The sequence below is a fragment of the Peromyscus leucopus genome, chromosome 7, assembly GCF_004664715.2.
Source record: "Peromyscus leucopus breed LL Stock chromosome 7, UCI_PerLeu_2.1, whole genome shotgun sequence".
Classification (NCBI taxonomy): Eukaryota; Metazoa; Chordata; class Mammalia; order Rodentia; family Cricetidae; genus Peromyscus; species Peromyscus leucopus.
Window position 1 is genome coordinate 107,528,462 of NC_051069.1, and position 23,492 is coordinate 107,551,953.

General features: G+C 53.4%; 1 protein-coding gene across 4 annotated transcripts; it reads right to left on the reverse strand.

Annotated features, from left to right (window-relative positions):
* Window positions 1–149: 149 nt before the first annotated feature.
* Window positions 150–23,132, reverse strand: Plcd1 (phospholipase C delta 1). Of its 4 annotated transcripts, none has more exons than XM_028856406.2 (15): window positions 22,987–23,131; window positions 14,238–14,402; window positions 10,742–10,970; window positions 4,830–4,959; window positions 4,497–4,728; window positions 3,633–3,834; window positions 3,384–3,528; window positions 3,160–3,309; window positions 2,917–3,075; window positions 2,540–2,699; window positions 2,212–2,328; window positions 1,087–1,265; window positions 863–995; window positions 635–784; window positions 150–514 (listed from the first exon to the last, which is right to left on the reverse strand). In XM_028856406.2, exons 1-15 carry the CDS (start codon window positions 23,018–23,020, stop codon window positions 429–431), a joined length of 2,271 nt encoding a protein of 756 aa, XP_028712239.1. In that variant the 5' UTR covers window positions 23,021–23,131; the 3' UTR covers window positions 150–428. The 4 variants fall into 4 exon arrangements, 3 of the variants coding, with proteins under 3 accessions (XP_028712239.1, XP_028712236.1, XP_028712238.1); XM_028856403.2 differs by lacking the exon at window positions 22,987–23,131 and adding an exon at window positions 17,870–18,050; XM_028856405.2 differs by having other exon boundaries at window positions 635–995; window positions 22,987–23,132.
* Window positions 23,133–23,492: the final 360 nt, after the last annotated feature.

Here is a 23,492-nt window from a genome sequence, read left to right on the forward strand (position 1 = left end):
TTCTCAGCAGCTGGGCCCCGTGGCACTGTGGGCTAAACCCTCCTCCGTGGAAAGGATTCCTTCAGACTGCTCCTCCAAATGACCCCATGATGGTGGGAAGGGTGAGGTCTGGAGGGCTTCTCTAGCGTCTACGTAAAAAGACTATTAGGCTTTACCTGGTGACTTTTATAAAAACTCACAACCTAAAGACAGCTAGAGGGTAGGGAGAGGGCTGCAGTGTTCCTCCTAACGGAAGTTTGGACCACTCCGGGGACTGGACCGCTCTTGGGTCCCCTGAGAGGCCGAAGCACAGGTGATGTGTTAGAGCTCCATGAAGGCAGGTCAGGGCCTCAAGCTCTGCACCGGAAGTCGGTGCAACAATGCCAGTCTTGCCCGAGGTGTGGATCCAGCTGGGCCCAGTCAGGGTGGACCTCACCCAGTCTCCAGGTTTAGTCCTGGATGGAGATCTTCACAAAGAGCGTGGCTGATGGATGATGGTCTCCGTTCTTAGACAAGAGGTGGATGTGGCGGTACCCTGGTGGGAAGGACAGCTCTGGTCACTGGGAGAGGATACTCAAGGCATTGGGAGATGTAGGCTAAGAGAAGCCAGGCCCTGCCCACTGTTCCTGGCTGGCCCCTTCCCTCCAACACTCACCCTGCTTGAGGCTGTTCCAGGGGATAGTACTCTGGCCAATGAAGTCATTCTTAGAGGAGGCATCATAGTCCTCTACTACGAAGCGTACGAGGGCAAGGTCGGGCACTGCTACCTCAAACTCAAACTCTGTGTCCCACCACGGGTTGAAACCTAGAAGGACCAACACCATATCAATAGCAAGGCCACCAGAACCAGCGGCCTGGCCCAACCAGCCAGCGCATACTATACCATTATTAGTAATAACTGTGGTCTGATGGCTGGCCACGTCCCGGGCCACACCGTGGATCTCCACTATCACCTTGGGGTCCACGATTGAATTCTTACTCTTGTTGACCTTTGGTAGCTGCTGTCCAGAGATGATCTAAGGAAATGTGGGGACAATGAGCATTCAGGGGTGGTCATGAGCAGCAGGGATCCCCAACGGCAGCTGTCCCTTCTGTGTCTGGCCATACCCGGACACGGAGCCTCTTCCGAGCCCACCAGGGCCCCTGAGTCAGGGCACGTGAGCTGAAGGTGGTGTTGGGGTCTCTCAGGAAGGCAGGTTTCAGCACATACCCACAGGCTCCATTGTCCTGGAAGCGGCCCAGGTAGACATCCATTTCCGGCCCAGGGGTTTGGAAGTTCAGAGCCACTACAGGTGGATGAGAGCAGTCACAAGCTGTGGGCTGGCCCCAGAGTCCTAGAGCCCAGCCTGCTCAGAGTGCACTATAGTCCAGGTTCCTATGTGAGTTGGAAGCAGGATCCAATGACGTTCCAGTGTCTCCTGCCTTCCCATCATCCTAACTGGCCCACCACACTGACCACATGTTCTGTTTATTTGTGTGTGTGTAATAGACATGTGCTCCCGTGAGTGTGTGCATGTGTTATTCACACTTGTGTACCTGTGGAGGCCAGAGGCCAATGTCTGGCATCTTTCTCATTGCTCTTTACTATTTTTTGAGACAGGGTCTCCACTGAATCCAGGGATCACCAATTCATGTGGGCGGGTTGGCCATGAGCTCCAGAGCCCGGCCTCCTCAGTGCTGAGGTTACAGATGTGGGTCATCACTGCCGTCCTTTCACATGGGTAGGAATCCCAGCGAAGGACCTCATGCTTGAATGGCAGACACTTTGCTGACTGAGTCATCTCCCCAGACTGTTTTGTTGGGTTTTGAGGCAGGGTCTCATGTAACCCAGGCTGGCCCGGAACCCACTATGTAGCCAAGGAAGACCCTGAGCTCCTAAACCCACCCACCCTACCCCATCCCTGCCTCCACCTCGAGAAGGTGTGGAGATGCCAGGTGTGATACCACCCCTGTTCTCCGCAGTGCAGAGGGTTGAACCTAGGACTTCATGCATGCCAGGCAAGCCCTCTAACGGCGAGCTACATGTTCCACTCCTGATGGCGAAATTCAAAGGGCTGGAGTGCACACCAGACACAGACTTGCTGGCTGGGCAATTTCCACGCTCGGCTCTTGGCCTGCACCTAACCCTTCTCAGGTGCACAGACTTCCCCTGTGACCTCCAGGGCTCGAGGCCCCTGGACATGAAGGCCAGGTGCTCTGTCTAACCAGCCCCCCATCCCAGGCGGCCCGTACCAATTTGACAGCCCCCATTCCACATCTCCACAGGACTGTAGTTGGAGGAATCTGTTCTTCTCCCAGCTGGATAGATCCTGCTCAGGTGGCTCACATTATGGCGGACAAAACCATTTCCTGAGAACAGGTGGGGTCAAGTCAGCAGTGAAGGCCTTGGTAGGCTGAAGACACACCTACCTACCCCACCCCACCCCACCCCACCTCGCCAGTTCTGCCCAGACATAAAGCAGGGAGTGCCAACTTGGGACCCCTGCAAGGGTGGAGGACAGGCCCAGTCTTGACCAGTCCAGACGGCCAGGATCAGATGCCTGCAAGGCCAGGGACTCACCTGATTCTTGCAGCAGCCGGAGGGCACGGTTCTCGGAGAAGGAAGCCATCTCATAGAATGCCTGCTCGGAGGTGCTAGGATTGGAGAAGCCACCGAAGTGGACACTCTTGCAGTAAATGACCAGGTCGGAGAGCTCCGGCACCAGCTTCAGCTTATCCTCCTGGAGGCCACGGGGAGGCCCAGGTTAGAGCCAGAGGGTAGGACAAGGTGGCCACTGAGCGCCAGAAACCCAGACGACAGAGAGAGAGGACAGACAGAGAGAGGGGCAGAAGGTCTGAATGGCAGCCACGGAAAAACTAAGACGAGGCAACTGTCCAGTGGGCAACGGGAGTGGGAGGGACCGGGTGCCACCCCACCGCCACGGCGTCCCCTAGAACCTTGGGCTTCTGCTGCACTTGGCTCCGAACAGCCTCGTCCTCCATTTCAGCGGCCTCGTCTTCGTCAGACACATCCGTGGCCTCAGGCCCGTCTTCCCCTCCAGGAGGCAGCAGCCCTCCAAACTTCTTCCCTTTCAACAGGATCTTGCCCCTCAGTTGCTGGGGAGATAGGGCTGAGGGGTTAAGACCCATCTAGGCCTCCCAGCCAAGTTCACTTCCCCACCTTGGTTACCCACTCTGTACCTCGGGGGAAGGCAGGCTCGTGGTAACCCCCTCCAGAGGCCGGTCCAGCAGCAGGGGCCCCAGGATGGCCTTCAGGTGACGGACCATCACTCTCTGTTGCTCCAGGCTGCAGTGGTTCTCCAGGGACAGGATGACTGGGTAGGGGGACGCCTAAAAGCCCCAAGATGAGTTAGAAGGGACTGTCCACCCCTGATCCTCTCCTCACTCCCACGGGCACGCCCAACCTTGAAGGCATAGTCCCGGATGGCCCTGAGCACGTCGCAGAAGAGGATCTTAGACGTAAAAGTGTAGCCGTGGTAGATGACGGGTTCCTGACCGGGACCGTCCCAGCAATCCAGTTCTAGGCAGCGGCAGCCTTTGCACAGAGCCCTGCAGGGAGCAGCGATGGCCAGGCTAGGACCCTCCAGGTCCTGTCGGGGGGGAGGGGTGTCCCACCCCGACTCGCCCCTAGCAGTTTCGCCCCCGGCCCGCACCGGATGTAGGCCTCTGTGCTGCTGGGCCCTGTGAGCTGGTCTTCCATCAGGTAGGTGTTGTGGGAAGAGGACACTAGGTAGTGGCTGAGTGGCTGGTCCATGTCCTGGTAGACACGGCGGTGGGCCAGGCTGAAGGCGCTGCCATCGGCGGACAGCAAGTACATGAGGAAGCCATCCTTGGTCATCTGCCGCTGTGCCTTGGCTAGGTAGGAAGAAGCCACCATTTCCAGTCAGAACTAGATGCCTACCTCGGAGGAAAGGAAAGTCTTTTCTCCACGCTGCCTGCCCACCCACCTTCTGCTAGTCCCCTGCAGCTCTGGGGAGCAGACGTCCTGGTCTCCCAGGGAGGCTTTGGTTACAGTGTGGTGAGGCCCTGTCCTTTTCCTTCCTCCCCGTCTGAAAGCCTCAACGCTGGGTGACATCGCCTCCGAGTCCTTACCCAAGCACTCGCCACTGAGCTGCACAGCCAGCCCTCCGTTAACTCTGTGCTGTGAGGCTGGGTCTCACTAAGCTGACAGGCTGGCCTGGGAGTAGTGAGCCGCGCTCTGTCTCCCCTAGGTCATGTCTCAAAGCTGCATCCAGAATAGACACAAAGAAGGAAGTAACAACAGCACACTGCCTTCACCAGCCACTTCTTTCTACGTCTTGGGGCAGGGACACTCGGAGCCCCTTGAAGAAAGAACTGAAGGGAAGTGAGGCCCAGACAGGGCAAACACTGGCGCTCTCTCTCCCATGCGCCTGCTTACACAGGACGGCCACACACTGATCAGCAGCCCTGGGGCTGGCTCCCTCCAGCATGCCTGTCTGTCTGCAGTTCGATCACAGTCCCCCAGCCATGTGTCTCTGGCATGGCCGGGCCCTCACCAGTCTCACTGGGCTCGTAGCGCTCAATGAGGGAGAGGGCCAGTGCTGGCCCTGCCGCCTCCTCCCGCTGCTGATGCTGCAGAAATGTGACTAGCTTCTCCACGGACAGGGTCTCCGAGGATCCCGCAGCCTCTGCAAAGACGCGGTCGATCTCTGCCCGCTTGGTCAGCATCTTGTAGAAGGTCTCGATCTCCTCATCCTCCAGCGAGTCTGTCTGGGAGTGGTCACATTCCTGCCAAGGCAGCACAGCCCATGGGCTCAGAGCCAGCCACAGGCCAGGCCCCGGGCCCCACGGCCAGGCCCTGGGCCCCACAGCCACTCCAGCCAGCTCACCCTGAAGATCTTCCTGGCATAGCTGTCGTCCACCTGTATGTTGAGTTCCTTCAGGAAGTCCTTCAGCTCCTTGAAGTTCATCTTGTTGTCCTTGTTTTTATCAGCCTTTCGCAGGCAGGAGTGAATCCAGCTGGGAAGCCGTCAGGAAAACACACAGCAGTCTGATGCCCACAGCATCCCGGCCATGTGAAGCCTGTGGTGCCTGTGGAGCCGTGCCCCGCAGGCTGGAGGACCAGGGAGCGGGGGAGGGCCCTGGAGGCCGTCCCTACTAGGGTCCTTTCCCTTCTTCTCCTGCTTGGTGGTCGGTTTGGGGCTGAACTCAGCGTCTAACAGAGCGCTCCACCCCAGTCCTCCCGACTTTGTATTTGAAGTCAGGAGCGCTCTAAATGACCCCGATCAACCCTAAACTCACTCTTTAGTTCAGTGAGGTCTTGAACTTGTGATCCTCCTGCCTCAGCTTCCTGAGTAGCTCGGATTACAGGACGGTACCACCAGGCCCAGCTAGAGGTCTTTTTCTGTTTGCTCATTCCGATACCTGATGACATTTGAAACTGTCTACGATGAAAAGGCTCACTGTAGACAATCTAGACTACAGAGAAGGAAAACAGTCGAGAACTCCCCCACCCGATGGGACGTCTCTCACAGTGCCAATGTCAGCATCAACGATGTTATCACTGTGAAGCGCATCTTCCAGTTTCTCAACCAGCCTCCGGTACTTGAGTCTTACTGTACAGAAACACCAGTTTCCAGCCACTGATCAGAAAGTGGAGATCTCCCACACAAACCAAAGCCTGGACCAAGTCACCATGACTGGGACATCCTGGCCCCATTCTACCTCACCCTCCTTTTCTCCCTTCAGACTCTGAGGACCTGGGGCGGGGGAGGGGAGGCTCCTAGCACAGTCCTCAGAATCCTCACTGAGTCAAACAAAGATAATGAACTTCATGGGTGTGTTCATAAAAAGGACAACGGGATTTTTGAAGAGATCATAAAGGAAATAACAGCATAACCAGCATAAGCGATGCTATATAACTATAAAAACAATCTAAGTACCGGGCAGCACACCATGGAACCTCAGCACTCTGAAGCTTGAGGTAGAAGAATCAGAAGAAGTTCTAGGTCATCCTTAGCTAGACAGCCAATGGCCACGGGCCGCAGGAATATGTTATAAGAACTCAGCTGGTTATGGCAAAGCCACTACCTGAAGGGATCAATTCCTTCAGAGGAAGCCAAATTCCAAGGAGCTTTTGGTGTTATTTGGCTTGTTATATATCAATTGTCTTCTGTTATAAAAATCATGTGTGCCTTCATAGCTTTCCCAATTGATTTTTTCCTAAGAATTGCTAACAGTGTGGATTGATCACTATTTGGACATAAACATTCAAGGTATTTGGAGAACAACCTCAGGAAAGACTTCCTTCCCTCAGGCTCATCCGTTTCTTCTCCTTTTGCCTCTGGAATCAGATATCTCCCTTAGCCACATTCAAGGAATAACAGGAATAACAGTCCAGACCACTACATAATAAGTCTCCTGAAATTGAGGTAAATTCCACAGGGGAGACACCGCCTAGGTCAGGTAGACCTTAAGGAACAGCTTCAAACAATTTAGTTCCTACTCTCCTTTCCTAACAGCCTCACTAACTTTATAGACTTCTAACTCCTTACCTAACCACTTCTAGAAATTTTTAGATAACCTTCTGTGCTGACAGCTATGCTCAGCCAGAACTCCAGTTCAAGCCTCCCTGTAATTATCGTCATTGGCAGCATCCGGCCAGCTCCATCCCCAGACCGAAGAAAGTACCTTATCAGAGATAACCTCTGTACTCTCTAAGAACAGACTTAAGCATCCAGACTACCTGTTTGAGAAGGCCTGGCGGATGTGTTAATAAAGCTTAACTTTCTCCTTTCCAAAGTCTTATCTCTAGTTTTAGATCTACTCTTAACTATGAACTCAGAACTAAAGGGTTCAAACTTACAGATACATCCAGCTGTGATGGAAGTTGCCTAGCCAAGTTGCCTAGCGACGGAGCACACTCGCCAGAAACGTCAGGAGCAGAGATAGCTTGGAGAGACAAGGGCCAAAGGAATAAAAGGGCAGTTTTATTTTCAGAGAAGGACTTAGAGGTATAAGGAGATGGAGAGGGAGAGAGGATTGGAGAACTTGAGGACGGAGAACTGAGAGGGAGAAGGAGAATTTTGACTAAAGAACCTGAGTATGAGATGGAGAAGAGAAAAGAGAATGGAAGAACTAGATTGAAGGGCTAGAAGAGAGTACTAGAGGAACAAGATAGAAGATGAGGGAAGAGCCAGATGGGGAAGAACAAGATGAGAGAGAAGGAGATGGGAGAGGAGCTGATATGGGAAAGAACTAGATGGATGAGAACCTAGATGGGGCAGAACTAAGATGAGAGAATTAAGATAGAACTTAGAGGGGACCGCAGATACATGTAGAGAGAAATCAGGCAAGAAAGGAGCTGGGCTTGAGAGCAGAATAGAAGCTTGTAGAGAGAGAACTGACACAGGATAATAAAGTGTATGGACTAAGGAGTTTCGTGTACATAGATTCATTTCTTTTCATGAAAGATAAAATTATCAGCTGGTTGTAGATTCTTCCCAGACCCTGGGAGGGGACTATCGAGGGGCTGGACCCCCTTAGTCCCTGATAGCCAATTCCACCGTAGCCTGGGCCACATGAGACTCTGTCTTAAAACAGACAAACCAAAACCAAAACCAACAACTATAAAATGATGGGCAGTGGTGCACATCTTTAATCGCAGCACTCGGGAGGCAGAGGCAGGTGGATTTCCAAGTATGAAGCCAGCCTGGTCTACAGAGTGAGTTTCAGGTCAGCCAAAGCTATACAGAGAAACCCTGTCTCGAAAAACCCCAAAATAATAATAATAATCTAAGAAGCAATTAACTTATAATAGCATCCAAATGATTAAAGTTATTTGAAATTATTTTTAAAGTATAAAACTTAAAATTCTGAAAGCCACAAGACATTATTAAGAGAAATGGAAAAAGACACTAGAGGCTGGAGCGGTGGTCGGGCACACTAGAGGCTGGAGTGATGGTCGGCACACTAGAGATTGCTTGCTGTTCTTGCAGAGGACCAGGCCTAGAATCCTAGCATCCTCCAGATGGCTTGCAACCACTTATAACTACATCTCTAGGGGAGCTGATACCTTCTTCTAGCCTCTGCAGGCACTACATACGTGTACACACACACACACACACACACACACACACACACACACACACACACAGTAAATCTTCAACAATGGAAAAAAGAATAATCAAATGTAAAGACATCTATTCATGGATCATAAGACATATTTTCCTGCTGAGAAGTCTCCAAATTGATCAAGATCCCTATCAAATGATGTTGGTTTCTTTGCAAGAAATTGACAAACTGATCTTAAAATACATTCAGGAGGCCAGGGGCCCCAGACCGGCCAAACCAATCTTGCAAAACAAAAAACAGACTCGGACAATTCACACTTCCTGATTATGAAGCTGACTACAAAGTTAAAGGGGATGAAAGAGTGTGGTGCAAGCATAGTGTACGTAAGGACAGACAAACACAAATGGAAGAGAACTAAGTCCAGAATACATCCATTTTCACAGTCGGTGCACAATTCAATGGGAAGATTCAACAGAATAATGTTTTCAGGCCTATGAGGGCACAGCAGGCAAAGGTCCCCAATAACTGAGTTGACCCCCAGGACCCTAAGACAGAAGAAGAGAATCAGCTCCTGCAAGTTATCCCCTGACCTCCACACACACACGATGGCAAGTGTGCAAACACACACAATAAATAAGTAATGCAATAAAAAGTAATTATGAAAAATAAGTCTCAACAGATAGTACTGGAACAGCTGCATATCCAAATACAAAAAGAAAAAAAAAAAAAAAAAGATTTCTGCTAAATCAAAAAACGATCTTTCAAGTCTGATTCAACCACAACACATGGTAACATCAAAATTGCCTCTTCGTATACAAAAAATAAAACAAAAAAAAAATAGATTTCCTACCTCATACCACACACAAAAGAACAGAACATCAATCAGAGATTACTTCACACCCAAGACAGTGTCTATAGCAAAAGAGAAAGACTGAAAACTAATGCTGCCACTGATGGAAAAATGGAACCCCTCCCACACTGCAGGGGGGAGTCTGAACTGTTGGAGTTTCTTTGGAAAATAATTGGGCAGGTTTTCAAAAAATTAAGCATGGAGCTGGAGAGAATGTTTAGAGGACCTGAGTTCAGTTCCCAGCACCTACATGGGGCTTTTCACAACGGCTTGTAACTGAGCTCCAGGGGATGCGGTGTCCTCTTCTGACCTCTGGCCATTGCACACACATGGACATACATGCACACGCTATGCGTCTGTCTGCCTTGTCTTCTGAGACAAGATCCCTCACTGGCCTGGAACTCACTTTTTAATCTAGGAAGACTCAGGGATCTGCCTGTCTCTGCCATGCAGTGCTGAGATTACAGGTACAGACACCGTATATGGTGCGTGCGTGCGTGCGTGCGCGTGTGTGCGTGTGTGCGTGCATGCATGTTTGTACGGGTACCCCTCAGGAGCCAGAGGCATCAGGTTCCCTGAAGCTAAAACTACAGACTGTTGTGAGTTAGCTGAACCTCCTGGGTGCTGGGAACAGAACTTGGGTCCTCTGGAAGAGCAGTACAAGCTCTTAAATGCTGAGTCATCTCTCCAGCCCACTCCTGGTCTTTCACCTGTGTGCCGGACTCTCAGGTCTTTACGTTTGTGTGGCAAGTTCTTAACTGACTGAGCCATTGCCCCAGCCCTAGGTTCAACACTTGGGTTGATTTTATGGTATGTGAACTATCCCTCCATAAAACTGTCATAAGAAGGGGAGCTGCAGGGCATTGTGGGACAGACCTGTGATCCCAGCACACAGGAGGCAGGAGGATCACAAGTTCCAGCCCAGAATCTGCCTCAGGTAAACAAACAAAAGTTGGAGCTGGTCCCACCCTTATCTCACGTGTGCTGGAAGCAGGATCACCGGACTGGACTGAGTTACCGTCTTCAGCTCACTGGCTGATCTGAACACTGGGCTCACAGTAACACTCCTGAAAGCATGGCTCAGGAGAGTGCCACAGCCTTCCAACTCCTAGAGTGCAGTAACCCCGGAGAACATGCCTACACCACCCCACCTCTCACTGGAGTGACTCCCTGGTCACCTACCTCCACGCTGCTTACAGAGAGAACCAGGGAGACACACAGTTCCTGGCCCTGGGTCAGAAGACCTTTCTTTCCCTTCTGCCACAGACTGAAACATGAATCCCTAAAATTCCCAGTTGAAACAGCAACCCCCTAGATGATTTCGGAGATGGCAGTCTCTGGGTTAGATGAGGATATGAAGGTGGAGCCTTGACCCCAGGGTTACTGCCTGTGAAGGGAACTTTCTCTGTGTTCATGACAGGACAGTGAGGAGGCAGCCACCTGCAAACAAGGGGGAAGCTCTCACCAGAGCTAACCAGGCTGGTACCTGAAGGAATAAACTAGTGTCGTGAAAGCCGCTCAGTCTGTGTGGCTCTCCATGTCATTGCCGGCTTGCCTGGATTTGGGGGACACCTCTGGGGTGTCTTTGAGGGAGTGTCAGGAGTTCAAATGAGAGACATGGGTCCCAGCACTCCTTAGAGTCCCAGGTTGAATAAGAAAGGAAAAGGAGCTGAGCTGAGCGCAGTGCCTGTCTCCTTCTCCCCGCTTCCTGACTGCAGACACAGTGTGACTGGCGGCTTTGTGCCTCTTCCACCATGATGGACGGCATCTCTCAAACCGGAGTAATTTTCCCTTCCTCTGGTCTTTTGTTACGGTGGCACAAAACTGACCCAAACGCATTCCAAACCCAGCCAGGACCCACTGCCCCCAAGAGGATACTGCTGCAGCTTCTGCCGCTGGTTCATGGAGCCGGAGTGATGGATGACCTTGCGCAGGCCCTGCACCCAGTGCTGGGCGTCAGCTGACGACGGGGCGATGAGGTCTAGTGTGTTGCGCTGGTCCTTGAAGACGATGGAGAAGCAGCGGTCCTCAGGTATGTCGCGGGCAAACTTCTCCAGGCCTTCGGTGCGGTGCCCCATCCGTACCTCCTGAATGTCCTCGATGGAGACTGCGGGGGGACAGACGAGGGACAGCAGGACGGACTGTGAGATAAGTGACTGTCTCTGATGCAGCCACGGCCACGGGGGTGAGGGGCATGGCTAGTGTCACAGCCAGACTGGGGGGCTCAGACTGAGGGTCCAAGGAGGAGGGCAGGAGAGTTGTGAGACGAGGAGAAAGAGGACACAGCACAGGCAGGACACAGGACAGCCAACAGTGGCCGAGCGGGGACACACAGGGAGACACGGGGCAGAAATCTTAGGACAGGAAGGGCAGCTAGGACCTAGGTCCGGGGTCACAGTAATGAAGGAATCATAGCAGGAACAGGCTTCTGAGGGTGAGACCATTCCAGAGCCTGGCACCTGGGATGGAGAGGTCACACACCCTCCAGGCCACACTGGACTTTGGGGCCCCACAGCTACGAGAGCCTCCTGGCCCTCTACTTAGGAGATGGGTGGCCACACTTGGTCAGTCATGGACCTGAGACAGAGAGAAAAGTGGTGTATTTACCCTGTGTGTGACTGGATGAGTTCTGGCTTCAGGGAGCCCCTTGGCAGAAGGGTGTGGAAAAACCCTACCTTTCAGGTTCCCAAGAGGCAGAGTAGAGGCCAGTCTGCATCGGTGAGAAGAGCTGGACAGGGGGCGATAAGGAGGCAGAGTTCTGTCCTCCTGGGCCTGTCTCAGCTTATGAAAAGGCTGAGCTCTGCATTAGAGGCCCCATACTGAGGGATCCCAGACCCAGGAGGCTCAGCAGAAAAAAGCAGGAAAGAAGAGGGGGGGGGCCTTCCCAGAAGGCTAGACATGGTGGGCTCGTCACGTTCTCCTGAGGTCTGAGAGATTAAACCATTCTGCCCTTAGGAGGCTGGAGAGGGCCCCCTTCTATCACAGCCAGTCTTCCAAACTTCAGGGACAAACAAGACCTTATATGCTTCCATCCCAGGCTGCCATCCCAATATACCCACCCCAGCCTCACCCTCATGGCTGATGCTGAGCCTCCCCACACAGGATTGCCCCGACACATCCTATCTTTAGCCGTTCTGGGTCCTAGAATGGGCCTCTCTGTAAATTGTCATGTCCTCCCAAACTCCTCCTACCCCGAGGCCCCAGGGGCCTTTCAGACACCTACAGGACCACATGTATGATGTGCTTTGCCTGGGCCATAAACGCTGAACAGTGGGACACGTGACCCCTGCACCATCTGGGATGCAGAGCATATCCCTGGTTAATCCTTCTTTGCCCCACTAGGGAGCTGAGCCACCCTGGGCCAGGAAAGAAAACAGGAAGCCTGGGCCATGGAGCCCCAGACCCACGCCTCCACCGGCCCCTGAGAGAAAGGCCAGCTGCCTTCACCGCTGATAACATTCCTGGGAACAAAGGGTGGGCAGTGGGGAGGCTCTGGGGAGACAGCATTAGACAGAGAAATGGGAGAATGTGCTACTCCTCCATCATCGGGACTCAGTTTCCCCAGGGGTAAGGTGCCGCTGAGGACAAGAATCTCAAGCCTGGCCTGGGAAAAACAAGTACAAACAAGGCCTGCTAAGCAGGGACCTGTGGCGGCCATCGGAGCTCGAAGCAAGCCTCTCAGAGTGCCCATGGATCTGTCCCCAGGCTCCTGCGAGCCTGAGCGACAGCTGCTGTTGGAAGGGCATAGGGTGGGGTCATCTCTTCTTCCTGCCCCTTCCCCATCCCTCTCCAAGCACTAAGCACAGGGGTTAGCAATTCCTATGTATCCACCACTCCGGTGAAAGCCCTCTGTTCCCACCATGCTCCCATCCCCCAGTGGCCAACAGGAAACCCTGTATCAGGACAGGAGTCCAGTGTAGGAAGCCTGTCTGGCGCCAAAAGACACAGGCAAGGTCGGGGTCACTCCTGTGCTGGGAGGCATTCGCTGGGCCGGGACAGAGTTGAGTCTCAAGGTGACTTTCTTTTGTTTTTGTGACAGGAATTCATGTTCCTAAACTGGTCTTAAACTCACTATGCAGATGAGGATGGCCTTGAACTTCTGATCCTTCTGCCTCTACCTCCCAAACACTAAGATAATAAAAGGCATGCGCCACCACACCCCGTCTATGAAGTGCTGGGAACTTCATGAATGATAGGCAAGTGTTCTACCAATTGAGCTACATCCCCAGTTCTCAGAGTAATTTCTGAGGCACTTCCAAGTCCCATCCTCAAACTGAGCACTCAGGAGTCTACAGCTGAAAGATCGGGAATTCATCTATCTTTATTAATAAGGGCAGGAGTGCCATCCTCGGCTACACACGAAGTTCAAGGCCAGCTCCGACTGTATGAGATCCTGTTCTTAAAAACAAACAAACAAACACCAGGCATGGTGGCACATGCCTTTAATTCCAGCAGAGGCAAGCAGATCTCTGAGTTCAAGGCCAGCCTGGTCTACAGAATAAGTTCCAGAACAGCCAATGAAAATTTCACAGAACCACAGACGTTTGTGGGTATAAATCGAAACAGAAGTTAACACTAGGCTCCTCACTCACACTGGCTGCAAGTCTAGAGCCCACTGGCCTCTTGGAGCTGGTAGCTCTCGTGCTGGACAGGGCCGGCAGGAGCCTGGGCCACTGTCATAGAATTCTCCTGGTGGCGCAGCAGCTCTCTGCAAGGGAGGTCTCGGATGGAACTCTCGGGGAGCTCCTGCATTGAAGGGCATGTTTGCAGAGCTATCGCCAAGGTCTCAGGAGGCTCTCTCCATTTGCATACCTATCCCCTCGGCTTTGGGTCCCTGGGCCCCTGAGAAGCTTCTAGAAAGACAGTGACCAGCCCTGCTAACTCTCTTCTCCTCCCCGCTCCACCCAAGCCTCCCACGGCTCTAGTTCCAGGAGAGATTCAATCTCCTCCGCCCCCACCTAACATATTGGCCACTGATACGGAAGTACTTTATCTGTCCCTGGACTTTGGGCCTAGCTTTTGACCCTCGCATACCTAGAGTGCTGATCCACCTATTTTCTCTCCTTTACAATCACCTGGGTGGCACCTATAAGTTCAAACAACCCTGCCCAGCTCCTTAGTCGCTTCTGAGCCTGGCTGTCCCCATCTGTGGTCATGGTCATGTATCTTCACCCTCTTTTAACACCCATGATTGCCTTCTGCGACCAGCCTGACCTCAGTTTCCCTACATATAATTTAACTCGAATATTTCCCTGACTCCAACCAGCCTAAGTTTCTTCCTTTTGGTCCTTTTTTCACGCACGGCCCACCTGTGGTCACAGTCCAGAATTGACCTACCCTGTACCACTCCCACCACAAGACCCAGGCTACTCACACAGCTGGGACTCCGGGGACCTCATGACCTTGCGGGATTCCTGCCAGATGGTCTTGCAATCTTCCTGTAACTTGTAGAAGCGCTCCCTCCGCCATGAGCTGGACTTGACCTTCAGGAGCTGGCTGCCTTTCAGAAGGGCCTGGAGGTCCTGGTCATCCTGCAGCCCTGGGAGGGTCAGTGCTGGTGAGATGCCTCTCTTGTGGTCTGCCCCACGCTGGCCTTGTCCCCTCTGCCCTCTCAGCCCTTTCACCACCCCCATCCTTTTCAGGGGTATATACTTCTCCTCCTTCGATCCCGCCAGCCAACCCCAGACCTCCGCCTCCTTCAGGGAAGACTTCTACCTACCTAAGGTCATGCTTTAGCCCCAGCATGGGTACTGCTCGAACCCAGGGCATTTGTGCATGGCATTTGACCATTGTGCTGCATTCTCTGCCCCAAGACCATACAGACACTGTGACTTGTCTGAAGTCTGAATGGGCACAGTTCAAATACCTGTGGTTCCTGGGGGACCTGGGAAATGGTCTGACTCAGAGTGAAACGAAGGATCTGGGACTAAAAGATGAAGTGGATGGGAAGGCAAAGGGACCACGCAGCTGGAAACAAACCCAGGCTTCAGAGCCAAATAACCTCCCGTCTCCAATGGCTCCAACATTATCTGTACCTAGGTTCCAGCACACTTCCTGACCAGCTGTATGACCTGGTGACTTCATGATTTACTGCCATGGAATCCCTGGGCCTCCACTCTCCCAGCCACCCTCTCCCCTCTCCCCGTCTTTGCCCCCAGAAGAGAATGATGAGCCCACTATGGACTACGTTTAGCCTGCTGGGATGGCCCTGTCTTTCCTACCGGACCCCACCACCGAGTGTCCCTGGTCTGGGCTCCCTGGGGAACAGCTGCTTTAGGAGAGAGCTCAGTGTTTTCAGAAGCAGAGACAGGGCCCACAGGGCGGACAGAACTCTGCCTGCTTGTCTGGCTCCTGCCCAGCTCTTGTGCCATTTTCAGAGATGCGGGCTTGACCTGAGTCATGGGCTCCCTCGACAGACCCAGACAGGAGGCATCAGAAGGACACCAAGCCCCTCAGGAGTCATTGTCCACAAATAGATCCTGTACTGATGATGATAAAGAAGATACCTACACACTGTACCCTAACGACCATCAGTGCGATACAGAGGTAGATACACCTACAAGGTGGTGTGTGCACATGTGTGCACACATGTTGATATCCCACACAGTTCAGCAGCCAGATCTATTCAAAGCCAACTGGATACCTAATTATGTCCCTAAAACTATGTGACCCAACAGAAAAGTGGCATCAAAGACTCTAACTGTCCTGTTTGAGGGGCCAGAGCCTCGGCTAGGCTGGAGAGACCTTACAAAGTCACAGATCCTCCACCCATCATGGCCACTCTTGCTTTCTACACTTTTTTTTTTTTTTTTTTTTTTTTTTTTTTTTTTTTTTTTTTGGTTTTTCAAGATGGGGTTTCTCTGTGTAGCTTTGCGCCTTTCCTGGATCTTCCTCTGTAGACCAGGCTGGCCTCGAACTCACAGAGATCCCCCTGCCTCTGCCTCCCGAGTGCTGGGATTAAAGGCGTGCGCCACCACCGCCCGGCACACTTTCTACATATTATCTACAGGCCTATATGGACAGGCCACACTCACCCACATTTCCCTTATCCCTCATCAGCGTCCCACTTCCCGTGAGGGCAGATTCCCAGGGCTAACATCCTTCGGGAGTCTCCTTCCCTCCCTGGGCCTCTGCTCCCTCATCAGCCCTGGGGTAAGAAATCTCGCAGAAAGCATTATTGCCAGTCCTTAGAGATGACAGTCATGTCACATGCCACCACCTTTGTCCCATGTGTCTACCCATTGCTCGAAGATGCTCTACCTCAGTAAAAGCAGCTTCCCTTCAGTGTGGGGAGACCTGGAAGGGGGCTCACACAGAATGTCCCATGTGAAGGGAAGGTTAGGGAGTTTCCAGACTGCCAGAGCAGAGGGCCACCTCTGGCCTCTGTTGGGAAGGTCCCACTGTCTCTTCTGAGGCTGAGGTACAACTAGGAGGGAGCCCTCCTGACCATCTGGCAGCACCCTGCCCCCTGAGCTGGACACAGCTAAGCAAGCTCCTGCTAACAGCTCAGATGTGAATGGGGGCTTCTGGGAAGTGGAAGGCAAGCCCCTACCCTGCTGTTTTGGAAAACATCATAAAGGGATGACAAGTTCATCCTGTCCTGGAGCCACCAGTTGTGGCCTGGGTCTATGAGGTCAGGCAGTGATAAGCTCCTGCTGCTGTCCTGGCTTCCTGGAGGTAGATTTGAGTCCCAAGTGGACCTAGATAATTCCAGCAGGGTGACAGCTACCACCCTCCAGGAACTGGGAAATCTGGGCAGGGACCTCCATCGGGTGGGAAGGGTTTCCTGGTTCTGAGGCCTCTGGGTGGCCTACCACAGGACCCTTGTTCTCTTATCATGCACAATGTCTGTGGAAGCCCTCGCCCAGCTCCACTCAGCCTTGGAAGGGTCAAGAGCTAAGGGGTTTCGCCAATCGTTTCCAGGCTAGCTGCTCACAGGGAAGCAACTATTTAGAGGACATGGAAGGCACTCCAGGTACCGGTAAGAATGCCGGACATTCTGTCCATGTTCCCAGTGTGATGCATGATGACGGTGCCGGGCCTGGAACCCACATCGATACACAGCTACACTGAGATCCACCGCCCCATCACAACCTCACACACAGGGACAGTGCCCCCCCAAACTACCTGTGTCTCGTGGAGTGGGTATTACTCTTTTTCACACGCAGACACACTACATACAGTGCAGGAATGCTGTCACCGTAATAACAGCAGCAGCCATAATGATAGCTAATTCTTGAATGAGATACTGTTCGCAGCACATGTATTTAACCCCCTCAACAACTCGGTGAAGAGAGGTAGTGTCATTATCCTCATTTTACAGAGGAGGAAATCGAGGTGAAGGAAGCTGCACATCGGAGTTGGGACTCAGAATTAGGAAGCCTGCTCTCAGGGTCAGAGTTATGAAACATTCGGTCACCACTCAAAGACACAGAGCCTCTGGGTAACCGAATCAGAAAACCCACACCATAGCGTAGACTGGCAGTCAGTCCATCCATCGCCTTAGGTCACACAGTCACATCAGTCATAAGCAGTCACTGTCAGCTGCACAGTCACACACCTTAGGTACTACAGTGTGACACTTGGGTATACGACAGTACAAACTATCACCCCCAAACAATGGTGACACAATTCCACGAGTGTGACAGAATCACTCAGCCACCCTGGGGTCACCAACTGTCACCTGTCCAGGTGCACATTTGCCCACTACCAAACTGGACCTCACGGGTTACAGTCACACCGCTTTACAGGGAGCCATACACCCAGGGGTTAATTTGTAACCAGGGGGAGTTGGAGTTAGTAGAGAACGTGAACATTGGCTTGCTCGGGAAAGGGTACTAGCTAGTCCCCCATTCCACCCCCAGTACTCACCCCAGCTCCAACAATGAAAACACAGTCCCGCAGAAGAACTAAACACGTCTAATCTGAGGCTCAAAGGAGGAGCGTCCTGTTCCAGCTGCTGTCCCATTCCCCGCAGCGGGCTCTCAGTGTCCCCGAACCCCTTACCCAGCCTCTGCCCATTGAGCGCAGCCACTTTGCGACTCTGCTCCTGCAGGTAGAGCTCCCGGGAGCGGCTCACGCTCCGCCGCCTGCAGCTCGGGACCCCCAGACACTGCATGTCGTCCTCCCAAGACTGCCTGGGTGAAGCCTGGCTTAGAATCCCGCAGAGTCCGGCAATCTGCCTTGAGAAGGCGGAGCCCGAACCTCAGAGGAGGGGCGGGCCAGGACTTTGGGGCGGGGCCAAACATGGGGGCGGGGCCTATGATCTAGGGAGATTGGAGAGAGCAGGGGAAGCAGGCGGAGGAAATGGAACCAGAAACTAGGTGGCAGGACGGGGGAGGCCCGGTGTGGCCGAGATGGCCTTGAGTTCCGATCCTTGTTCCTTCACCTCCAGAGTGTTAGAATAGCAAGCACGGCCGGAGGGTTAGGAAGGCAGAGCCTGACAGACATAACCCAGGCCCAGAGGCTGGCAGTCACCGCCGGGGAGACAACGTGGACGAGTCACAGCCAGGAAGCACACCGGAGAGGCGGAGCTCAGAGGGGGGCTTCTGCACGGGAAAGGCGGAGCCCGGGAGGGCGGGGGGAACTTCCACTTGGGAGGGTGTGTGAGGGTGGGGACTGGGCGGCCGAGAGCGTTACAGCTGGCAGGGAACTCCTTCGCCAACTCTGCAAGATCGCCTAGGCGGCACCAGAGCGAAGGCTGAGCTGCAGAGGGAATCCTGGTGCCTGCAGAGTTTAACAGAGACGCGGAGAAGATCAGGAGAGCCGGGACTAGTCTACCGGGCCCGACAACTCTCTTCTCCTCATTTACTCCACTGATTCGTTGTGACTAGGCCTGCTGCCGGCTCTCTGGTTTTCCTCTTGGTTTCCAATTTGATCAGGGACCTCTCCAAGGTAACATATGCAAACACATTTTTTTTTTTTTTTTTCCTTTGGTTTTTTGGCTTTTTTTTTTTTTTTTTTGAGACAGGGTTTCTCTGTGTAGCCCTGGCTGTCCTGGAACTCACTCTGTAGACCAGGCTGGCCTTGAATTCAGAGATCACCCGCCTCTGCCTTCCTAGTGCTGTGAATGAAAAGCATGCGCTGCCATCGTTGGGCACAGACTCAGTTCTTAAAAAAAAAAAAAAAAATGCTGACCTCAAAAGGAGTCCACGGGCTTGCCTAGAATAAATCAGAAAGACTGCAACTTTGTGCAGAACTGTGTCTCCAGAGTGCTGGGGAACACTGGGGCCTTTCATGTGTACAACTCCCCTTTCATTCACTCTGCAATTACTGAGTCCCTGCTGCAGGAGTGTCAGGACACCACCCAGAGGCCTGACTCACCCCTCCTTCACCCTCGGTCCCTGAAGAGATCCTCACCGGGTCCACTGCAGCAGCCACGATGAGTCACTGGCAAAGCCAGTTTGGGACACAGGCAAGCACAGTAAAAGCCAAACACTGAGGCTCAGGGCAGGCAGGCTGCTACTGTCACACGAAGAATAAATACGGAGCAAGGTACTTTAACATCGATGAACTGAAATGTGGACACGGGAAAGCTTTTTATTTGGAGTGAGGGTGAGTAGAGCACAGGCTAGCCTACCCAGGCTGTGAAGAGGCCCACAGGGACTCTCTTAGCCAGAACAGCAACCACCTGGGACCCGATGTGATCGCATCTCAGTATTTCCTTTGAATTCTTCAGCACTTTATGTTATGATGCATCTAAGAACATGATCCTGAGTTTGTTCTGGTGGCTCACATCTGTAACTGTAGTACTCGGGATTTCAAGGCAGGAAGATAGCTGTGAGTGTGAGAACAGCCTGGGCTACAATAGTGAGCTTCGGGCCAGCCTGGCTATAAAGTGAGACCCTGTCTCAAAAACAAAACAAAACAAAAACAAAACAAACAAACAAACAAACAAACAAACAAAAAAACAGACAAAATGCTCAAACAACAGCAAACCTCGAACAACCCGTATAACAATACAATTCGGTTTTGAGAAGGTCCATAGATTTTCCTGACTCCCCACACAGCCTGGGGCACACAAAAAGTTTAAGACCAACATGGGTCAATGTGTGTATATGATGAACCCAGAACCCCCGAGCCAGACAGCTTTGAGACATAACTCCTGTCAGTGGGGAACTGGCCATCCCTATTTCCTGTGATGGCTTTTCCTGGGGGCTCTGGCTTTTTAAGCAACCCAGAATTCCTAAGCCCATTAATTTTGTTTGTCTGAGCTAGGATCTTGTGTATCCTAGGCTGACCTCCAACAGCCTGTGTAGCAGAGGATGGCCTTGAACTAATGATTGTCACCTCCCAGATGCTAGAGTTGTAATCATGTACCACTAGACCAGGCTCATGAGGTGCTAGGGACTGACCCTAGGAATGGTGTGTGCCAGGCAAGCACTGGGCCGAGTTAAATCCCCAAGCCTCACTAACGGTTGATCCTGGCAACATCCTCTGTGGAAAAGTATATTAATAATAATCCCACGGGTGAGAAAGGAGCTCAGAAAGGCAAAGGTTATACAGTAAACCGCACAGCTGGGCTTGGAGCCTGTGCTCTCTACGAGGAGGCCCCTCTCCTTCCCTCTACAGAGTGCCAGTTCCTCAATAGGGCAGGTAGGCCAGGTGGAGGGAAAGTTAGTGTGGGTGAATGTCTTCAGTGAAGGGAAAGGTCCTGGGAGGTGATGTCACATTTTCAGGCACATTTTTGGAACCTGCTGAGGATACCAGTCCGGGCTTAGCTAACATGGAGTGGAGGATATGGGGTAGGAGGAGATGGGAAATGCAGCATCAAGTTTCAGGCCTCAGAAGTGGAGCGAGCCTCCTGGTTCATTCATCTGATTCCAGCCACAGTTGCCTGTGATAGTGTCCCATCATCTACCACCCCCTGCCAGACAACTCCTGCAGATTAGAATCTGATGCTCTACCTGCCCAATGCTATCTCATCCCACCCCCACAGCACCCCTGTGAGGTAGGTGGTGTTTCCTCTCATTTTGCAGATGAAGAAACTGAGAAGAAACACACAGAAGTTAGACATGAGAGAGAGAGAGAGAGAGAGAGAGAGAGAGAACTCTGGCATTTGTCTTCACAATTTATGCCCGTATACAGCATTGCCTCTGTATGAGCAGGAAGTAAGGGCAGAAGGGACCTTTCATCTCTAGGTGAGTCCATAGGTCTCCAGCCAATAGAAAGGACCGGAGGCATTCCTGCAGCAGACCCCCAATTGCCCAAGCCAGAAAGTGTGGTCGGGCAGCATGTGGCCAGTGCTGGGGACCTGCACTGTGGAAAGGGATGCAGACTCCCTGTCAGAAGCACCGAGAACAAACGCACGCCGCAGTGACCACTGTCCCCTCCCCCACCGAGCCCCCTTGACCACTGCTCTTCCCACATCTGGTTTGCAATGTAGGCAGATGTGCTCGCCGGAGGCCACTGTGGAGGGCAGGCTAGCAGCGGCAGGCCCACAGGTCCATCGCTTTGGTCACAGCGTACATTCCAGTCCTGCAGGAAAGGCTCGACTGAGTCACACATGAGGGAGGCTGATCCCAAACAGGGTGAGCCAGGCTGGCCAAGCCTGTGCTTTCAGACTGAGGCACTGAGTCTTTCTCTATAGGGAAGACACCAGGGCTGACCCAGGAAAGACGGGACAAGGGAACAAACACCAAGGCTAGAACCTGTTACAACAGGACCCAAGGCTGCTGTGGTGTCGGAGGCAACCAGAGGGCTCAGAGGGAGGCAGGCAGGGAGAGGAGCAGCCTGGCAGGCAGACAGCACTGTGATCTTCTGAGCTGCCAACCCCTGTTCTCACCATTCTGTCAGGAGCTGTAAGGGTACCTCTGGCCTCTGAAGAGAATGGGGGCGCAGTGGGAGGGGCGGGGACCCAGCCTGACAATGTGGCCTTGAGAAACCCTAGCAACAAGGTCTAGGTCAACTAACAAACACAAAACAGATTGGGGGCTGGCTGCAGGGCACATATCGGGGTGGGGGGTGGGGGGTGGAGTGCCTGACTGGTGAGCACAAAAATCTACAACCTAGTTGGTGAGCTGTCTCAGCGGGGTGAAGGCAATTGCTGCCAAGCCCTGTGACCTGAGTTTGATCCTTAGAATCCACATGCTGGAAGGAGAGAACAGATTCCTGCAAGTTGTCCTCTGACCTACACACACACACACACACACACACACACACACACACGCACACGGACACGCACACGCACATGAACATGCACACGCACAAACGCACACACACACATATACAGTATGTGTAATTTAATTTAAAAAGACCTACAATGTCAAGGATACTAGAGTAAAGTGAGAAATACTGTTAAGCAGTGGATTGGTGTGGGAGGGGCGGGGTTTGCTGAGCTGGTGATGACCCGAGGAGACACGAAGGAAAGACTCCCCCAAACCCCTCCCGAAGTGTGCAGAATACCAGTTGTTCCTCTCCCTTCCCTGGCGTCTTCCAAGGCTTGCAGCCCGGAGCTTGGACTGTCCGCTCCGCTAGAGTGACAGTCATAGGGAGAGGAGCTAGCCCTGCTGGGCAGAAACAAAGCCGGCTGGACAAAGGACCGAACTTCAAGGCAGTTCTAGCTGAGACCTGGCCCACTGTGGCCAGGAGGGTCAGCAAATACGATCGCGCTGCTGCTCCCAGCCCTGGCATGACTGTTTTCCGTTCTAGGCAGTGAAGGCTGCCAGACCGACCTCAGCCAAACTTGCACACCTCCTCCTCGCTCCACCCCCTCACACCCTCATCTGCCACGCCCGCGCGGCCTGACGCGGTCCAGGCACACCCGTGTTTTGGGAAGCCTCGGAGGGGCAGGGTGAACAAGGTGGTCCAAGGATGCTGTTCCCTTCCTTCCCCGACTCCTTTGGTGCCATCTGGACCGAGGAGCCCCACCTTTTATGAACAGGATAAGGGGGAACTCCCGAGAGAAGTCTGCACTGCTCTCCGATCTCTTGGGCCAGATTTGGGGGAAAGTCTGGAAACGCCCAAGATTCTGCCCAGCCCGGGCTGAAGTTTTCCAGGATCCCGCCAGAGGCCAAAGAGTCAGTCTCTCCGGTAGTACAAATGCAGCACGAGGAGCTACTACCCCTGCCCCTGGGGTAGGGGCAGGCTTTCCCGAGGGTCTCCCCTGCGGGCGGGACACTCACCGTGCAGGGTCAGGAAGTCCCGACCCGAGTCCATGCCCGTCGGGGCGAGCGGCGGAGGGGACGCGGCGTGACTCACGTGAGCAGCAGCCGAGCGGCCTGGGGTCCGAGCGCAGGCCGGTGCAGGGACCCGACTGGACTGCGGTGGGAGGAGGCCGGAGGGTGGGTCCACGGCCCCGCCCCGCCCCCCGAGCCCGCCAACCCGCGCTTCTCCCCGCCCCCTCCAGGGGACCGGGAAAGGACGCAGAGCTGGGGGCCGGGAAGACTGGCCAAGCCTGGCCGGGGCTCTAGCCAGCTGGGTGCGCCCGGGCCAGAAATAGTCAGATTCCTCCTGCTTCCTCCACCGCCGCCTCCCACAGGCCCTGTCATTACCGCGGGCTGCCGGCCCCACGCCCTGCCTGTGGGCGCCTCGCCTCGCTGGGGTTGTGGGTGATGCGGGAAAGAATCAGAATCAGGTCTTAGCGGGGACAGGAATCACTGCTGAAGCGGCATTCTAGCCGGGCAGTCCG

Coding starts and splice junctions, on each gene's coding strand:
- Plcd1 (XM_028856405.2), bottom strand. CDS start 23,020: ATGGACTCGGGTCGGGACTTCCTGACCCTGCACG. Junction 3,529..3,632: donor AGCACAGAGGCCTACATCCG/GTGCGGGCCGGG, acceptor TGCTCCCTGCAG/GGCTCTGTGCAAAGGCTGCC. Junction 515..634: donor CTGGAACAGCCTCAAGCAGG/GTGAGTGTTGGA, acceptor CCTTCCCACCAG/GGTACCGCCACATCCACCTC.